Source organism: Gigantopelta aegis, chromosome 9 (genome assembly GCF_016097555.1).
Source record: "Gigantopelta aegis isolate Gae_Host chromosome 9, Gae_host_genome, whole genome shotgun sequence".
Taxonomy (NCBI): domain Eukaryota; kingdom Metazoa; phylum Mollusca; class Gastropoda; order Neomphalida; family Peltospiridae; genus Gigantopelta; species Gigantopelta aegis.
In genome coordinates this window covers 45417752-45425081 of record NC_054707.1, presented here as the reverse complement: position 1 = coordinate 45425081, position 7330 = coordinate 45417752, and the positions used below count along the sequence as shown (strand labels likewise).

General features: G+C 34.0%; 1 protein-coding gene across 1 annotated transcript; it reads right to left on the bottom strand.

The window, feature by feature from the left end:
• LOC121381429 (leucine-rich repeat-containing protein 46-like) lies at positions 1-7126 on the bottom strand. Its single transcript, XM_041510743.1, has 7 exons — positions 6963-7126; positions 5913-5997; positions 5251-5362; positions 4102-4258; positions 2818-2887; positions 1805-1950; positions 1-693 (listed from the first exon to the last, which is right to left on the bottom strand). The coding sequence occupies exons 1-7, from the start codon at positions 7006-7008 to the stop codon at positions 560-562; spliced, it is 750 nt and encodes a 249-aa protein (XP_041366677.1). The 5' UTR covers positions 7009-7126; the 3' UTR covers positions 1-559.
• Between the last annotated feature and the right edge of the window lie 204 nt (positions 7127-7330).

Here is a 7330-nt window from a genome sequence, read left to right as displayed (position 1 = left end):
AAATACCCTGAGATTTATTCAAAATAATTGGAGGTGGTTTCGATATAATATTAGATATAACAGGAAGTGTATAAACATGCGAGCGGCAACCCACATTAACATGTTTTAAGTACAATAGTACTGTACCTGGTATACTGACATTCGATGAAATCAAATACTGAAGTTAGAATTATTAAAAAAAACAGAGAATAGTACTGTCACATATCTCGACAACATCATGGCTTTATTCTATACTTTAATAACAGTTTGGCACTGAACTTTGACCTAGTAAGATGTTTTGGTATAGTGCTACCTAATGAAATAATGTGATACAAACATTCACTTCCAGTAAAAAGTAAAATGAACAAACTTAAAAAGGGTGATTGTTTAGACTGATAAGTAGAATGTCGGTCACATGGATCACATTTTGTTTTTTTATTCAATTACCAACATCTCGTTATAGTTCATGTCCTGCGTATGCCATTTGAACCTCAACATTAACGGATCAATACCAAACTCCAATCTTTGGTGCCAAATCACTCATAACATTCCCAAACATCCAAGGAAATTTGACATGTTGCTATTTTCTACTGATATTCAACTTCTTTTTTAATTCCTCAAGTTCTTTTGAATGCTGTTTATGTATTTTCAGTTGATCTTCAATTCGGTTCTGAGATCGCATAAGTATTTCACCACACACAAGTTTGGCACTTTCTGAAATTTGAAAACAAAATAAATTAACACATAAAAATAATTAAACATTTGAATTACCATTGTAAATTTATGTTTTTGATTAGTTCACAAACCTGCTGCAGGGGTCAGGGATTTGAACAACACCCCACCCCCACCTCCTGCTCAGGCTAAAATACTTTTTTATAAATTGATATTAGGCTATATTCATATGGGTGTCCAAGGAATATGGACACAAAAGAGTCTGAAAGATTCATATTCACCCCCCCCCCCCTCCCGTTCAGACCACAGTATGTATTCCAGATGGTTTTGAATATCAATAAAATACTTATATACCACCAATACACAATTTTGCTGTGTATATAGTCAGCCCTCATTAGTAGAGGTTAAATACAATTACCCATGGATCTATGGCATAATAATTAATTTGACAGGGTGGAAAATGAATGTGGTAATGTTTTTGTGTTTTTTAATAACTTGTTTTCATTGTTTTTGTTTCTGTTTACCCTACTTCACAGGGGATGGTCAAGCATTCTCGTTACACAAACTGGACAAATTATATTGACACTGCAGTTATTCGGGGGATGCCTGTCACGTGATTCAAAATATAGTACGTCACACGTCTGTGCTCCTAATCATTATTATTTTAAAATTTATCTATGGACCAATGCCTCAATTCAATTATTTTTTTACAAAATATCAGTAATAAGTGGAATATAGTGATTATGTAAATGGTTGAATAAGTACTTTTAGGGACAAATCAAATGTATATTGAGGGTACACGGGAATAAAATATATAACATAAACAGATAGTCAGTATTATAATGATTGTGTATGTCAAGGTCACAATGAAAACCTATAATTATGGTAGGCCATTCAAAGTAGTTGGTAAACTATGCTTTCTATTAGACATAAATATTCCACGATTACAGTTGCAAAACTTTAAAATTAAAAAAATATCCCCTTACTAAAAATGTGACATCACAGGTTATTCCTGTGGACCCTTCATATATTTTCCGATAATACTTTGTAGGACCATTAATTAGACCAACGATCTGTGACAGTATTCCTTTAAAGGGATATCACTTTTCCCTATAGAACTGTGATAGAAGCACTTGTTGTCTAGCAAACGTACTGGGTGTGTATGTCACGGCATCTTTTACCACATCACATGTTTCTTCTTCCTCCTCTGAATTTGACTCCATCCCTTCATCCTCTCCAGTTGTAACATCTTCATTGTCCAACTGTCTCAGCTTCGGAAGACACTTGATTAGTCGGGCTCTGAAGATCAAACATTTTATTAAGAGAAGTTTGGTCTAAGCACAGATTTAGCAGAAACAGGGACTTGAGGTGATCCACCAAACTTTAAAGAGTGCCAAACATTACTGTATATCATTGTGTACCAGTATTAGCTGACACTGTGGATATAAGCCGACCTCTTAGTTTGCCACTCAATATCTGGTACAAAAAGGTTGGTATGATGTATAAGCCGACTCAAACAGGCAAAAATATAGATCTACAATGTATCTGAGATAATTTCGGTCTCATGCAACAGTCAATTACAGTAACGGCCAAATTTATGAAGCCTGTCTTTACTTAAATGCAAGTGTTTAAGCATTGTAAATGTATGTAGTTACACGTGTTTAGGACATAAACATGCTTTGAAAATTCAGCCTTAAATGTTTAACAGTGGTTGTAGGATGAAATGTTTTTACCGTAAATTACATACCGTAAAGTACTCTTATAAGGAACCAGAAGGGACCATGAGAGTTAGTTTGATATAGCGGTAGTTCATTGTACAAATTTGTACAAGTAGGTTATTAATGTATAGGGTCATAAAACGGGGACTTTACGATAAGTTCGTTCTATGCAGTAGTTCCGTTATAAGTGTATACTTTACTGTAGGCTACCGGTACATAATTATTAGTGCTTTCAGTGTTTTAAATTTTGAATTAATAACCATTCTGCTCTTTCTTGTCTAAATAAATTACTGACACTTGGATTTATATATAATAAAAATTAATGTGTTACTTTATATATATATATAGAAAATTATATTCCACTCTATGTTTACATTGCCATAAACATATTTCCAGCATAAACAGCATTTATAAAAATTCACCCATCTTTAGTAAAACACAGACCTACCTGTAGTCCACAAGCTGTGTACAAGGATTGTCTGAAAGATTTAACAAAACCAGTGACTTTGGTAGTTCATCTGAAAAATATGACAATGATAAAAAAGTATATTATATGATTTTACATAATAAAAAGGAAGAATTAAAAAAAATAAAAGACTCAACACGCTTTTTATTTAACGTTATATGGCATCAGACATACAGTCAAAGATAACACAGTACTTTACTTGCATTGTTATTAGTTACTTAATTTTGACTGTAATGCACTGAAATATCTATACATAATATTGTTCCTACAAATTCAATATCGTAGAAATGGGACCACATACATGTAGTCGAACCTGTATATAGCAACCACTCAAGTGACCAACAGAAAGTGGTCGTTATGGACAGGTGGCCTTTATATAGAGGTTCCAAAATATTCCAGTTGGTTTATAAATAAATAACACAAAACAGAAATTTACTTTTGTTTAATTGGGATTTATTACTCAAGTGTCATGTTTAACTCATTATTAGTGTCATGTTAATACTGCAACAATCAGATACTATAATACTAATCCATTGGTTTGGTAGTTGCATTGGGATTACATTTCGAACCGCAAACAAAACAATTTTGGTAAACAAAGGTCGCGATTTACCAAAGCATACCAGCTTAACTAAATTCATTAATGTTTGTCGTTTGGTGCCCGGTTGACAGACTACTCAGGCACCTTGGTTATAATTGCCTTTGATAATACAGCAACAATCAGATACTGTAATACATTCTGCTTTCATAGGCTACAGCCAATGAGAAGTCGCCTTGTTATTGAGTAACGATTTGAGCTGAACGTAGATTTGTTTGCGACAATAACATCATATGATAACATCAAAATAAGTTTGTTCTTTGTCAAATCAAATCACCAAACTTTCCCATCACGTGACACAACAATGGCAGCATTGCAGAAAACAATGGGATTTACTGGGAACTAAATCGCTGTATGATCATATTATGATGGGAAGAATTTGAATTTTTTTTTTTTGGGGGGGGGAATAATATTTTGGTCGCTAATGCAGGTTCAGACCTTATTTTTGCTGAAAAGTAGTGGCTGCTGGCCGCGTTGGACAGGTTGCCATTCTATAGAGGTCAAATGAAGAAAGAAATGCATTGGGGGTGGGGGGGGGGGGGATTTCAGGTGGCCATTATGGGCAGGTGGCAGTTATATAGAGGTGCCCATTAGACCAACTTTGACTGTATACATGTAATTACTTTTTATATAATGTGGTGTGCATATGAAAACACTAATAATAACAATACCTTCTACAAAGTCAGAAATGCTGTTGCTAGATAAATCTAGGAACAAGAGTTTCTTGAGATGTGAAAGGTTTTCAATGGTGGAGATGCGGTTACCAGACAGAGTCAAAAACTGGATGCTTTGTAAGCAGTCAAAGTTGTTAATCCTCTCAATACGATTCTGTAAAACACATGCTCATTACACTTTATAAAGTTAAAAAACTTTTATGAGGTATTTAATGGACATTTAACATGTATCCAAAAAATAAAATAATAAAATCAACAACGAAAAAGTAAAATATTTTCCTTTAAAAAACTACTTTTTTGTAATTATTATCTATGCTGTGAACAGCTAGCCAAACTCTCTGCTTGGCACTTGATGCTTGAACCTCAGAATTACACTCTTGAGTACTGATATATGACTTTTTAAATTAAAGCATTTAGAATATATCATCCAGTTTAAACTGGATTCAGTGAATGAATGAATTAACAAATGAATGGTTTAACAATTCCCAGCAAAAATAGAAAAGCATTGTGTGCCAAATAATCAAAGATAAAACTGCATTGTCTATTTGGTATCAAAAGATAAACATATGAAAATAAACAGATGATTAACATGAATTATATAAAAAGTAATTATTAATAAAGCATTTTACATGAATATGTAGAGAATATCACATTTAAATATATATTTTAAATTACTCCAGTAAACTCCAGTATCTTTCAAAGCCTGCTGTGTCACTCTATAGTTATATGATATACTGAAGAAGATGTATGTGGTAATACCTTAGACAGCTGACGAGGTCTACAGGTACAATATATCAGAAAATGCTAGCAACTGGTGGCTGTTATTAAATCTGCCTTTCAAATGGAGAGCACATGGTAGATGCACATGCATATTCTGGCCACCTCTGCTTCAGAGTTTGGAGTGGACCAACCCTCTTCCCATTCCATCATTAAAGCTTACATGATAGGAATTATTAAAACCAACTGCATATCATTATGTGTTCTGCATTAGTATAGAATGTCAGAGGAATGAATGAACGAACGAACGAACGAACGAACGAACGAACGAACGAATGATGACATTATAGCTTTCTTGATAGCATGAAAATAAATTACAAGTGGATGTGAACAATATGAATGTGAAAAGTAATGACTAACAAAACCTACCTGTTGTAGATAGATATGGGTGACATTTTCACTCAGTAGGTCCAGGCTGTCAACATAACCTATATTTTCCCTGTCTAGCCGGAGTCGTGTAATCTTTGCCAGTGCATCAAGTCTGTTAAATTTAAAAAAGTAATAACCATCATAATTCTTGTTTTAACAGATACTTAACCTTCAGTTGTTCATCAGCAAAGATTTTAACAATAAAAAGCATAGTAAAACTTTTGTGTATATGACTCTTTTTTTTTTAGTTCATATCCCATTGAGCCTAAAAAAGACAATCCTCAAGCATTGTACAATCTGTCATAAACCTCATCTTGAAGTCATCTGACAATTATCATTATTTGATATATTAATCATATACTTTTTTTTTAGTACAACCCCTCCCCCTAAAAATCCCCAACAAAAACAAATACCCAAAAACCTGTATTAAGCAGCCACGTTTTAAAAAATCCTCCCCTCCCCAACACATAGCCTATATACACCACTATGACAGATAACACATTTGATAAACAAAGTATTGAATGTTGTGTGTATTATCAGGTCTATTGATTTCAGCTGGCAACTCTGGATATTATTACTGTAAAAAAGACCATTTTTATCTGCCCTATTTACTTTTTATACCTTTCTTGATTAATTATATGTTTTTTCAAGTCAGTTCTTACATCTGTTGTTGTGTCCAAGATGTTGCTTTGGGTGGAAGATGCCGCTTGACAATCAAGTGAAGAGAAAGTCGAACAGGTTTCCTTTCTGGAATTAATGTGGAGCACATATATATATATATATATATATATATATATATATATATATATATCATATAATATCTTACATTTTCAGTGCAATCAAAGTATGTGATATTTTTTAGATCACATACTTTGAGAAGTTGATAACTTTGCAAATTAGATGTAAATTAGTCGATGTCTCGGCACTAGGTTTATTGACATTTAAGCAAACATACTTGGGTGACACTCCATGACTGACATATGCATTCATAGTCATCAAATAAAAACATTTCAATGGCAATTTGACACTGAAAGCTGTCCAGCATTCAGAAAACAAAAAACGTTAGGCATAACTTTATTTTGATGTAAGGACATCCAAAATGACGTCATTCGAGTTTGGTGTCATTTCCATTCAAAAATACACCGCGCCACATATTCTTACGTCATTTGAATATCTAGTACGGTAGTGATTAATATCTGAATTTTTTTTAATCAAGGAACTCGAAAATGTTTGATGTAAATGAATTTGACGTCAAACATAGGATTGTTGTGGTATTAGAGCAGAAATCTTTGACTACTTTTTGGTGGTCGGCGATTGCCATTGGTCTGTCATCTTGTGTAAACCTGAATTACATTTTCAAATTGTAGGGAGAGGCCATGATATAGGCATTTTTCCTGTTGTCCAATCCCCAACCAGCATTATAACTGGGAATAATATTGTTTAAACGGTTTATAAATAGTTTATAGTAAATTCCTGGTGATAATTAATCACAGTATGAAAAAAGGTGTTCCACGTGGGAAGAACTATAGTATGTAGAATATCTGTGTCATTGTAATGGTTAATGTGGGGGAAACCTAACAGTAATTAATTGTAGGAGAGTAGGCCTAATTTATCGTAGTTTTTAACAATGTGGCTTGTTACCGTCACCGTGGGGCTTGTGTGGTCGGGCTAGCTAAGTGCTTGCTGGGGCTACAAAAAAACATACAAATCACCTTCTGTGTCTATAAGTTCCGTTTCACCCGCTTCAAACATTGCCATTCATAAACAGTGTATCAATGAAGATCACAGAGCAAGTAATTTAGTGATAAATCTAGTTTTAAAAACCCTATATAATCTGCCGGCACGGCGTTAGCGTCCTTGTCGACATACACCAATATTTGTAAATATTCCGCACTGGGCAATCGAGACAGGGGTGCCAGTTAAAGTTCAGAATGGCTAAATATACGTCGGCCGTGATGATGAATATTTAGACGGGCAAAATAAAAATGAAACTCATAGAGAAGTAAGACTATCGGCCCTGGTGGTGTAATAGTTAAGCCACTGGACTTAAAGCTGGTAAGTACTGGGTTCGCATCCTGTT

Coding starts and splice junctions, on each gene's coding strand:
- LOC121381429 (XM_041510743.1), bottom strand. CDS start 7,008: ATGGCAATGTTTGAAGCGGGTGAAACGGAACTTATAGACACAGAAG. Junction 5,363..5,912: donor TCTTGGACACAACAACAGAT/GTAAGAACTGAC, acceptor TAAATTTAACAG/ACTTGATGCACTGGCAAAGA. Junction 2,888..4,101: donor CATTTCTGACTTTGTAGAAG/GTATTGTTATTA, acceptor CATATTTTTCAG/ATGAACTACCAAAGTCACTG.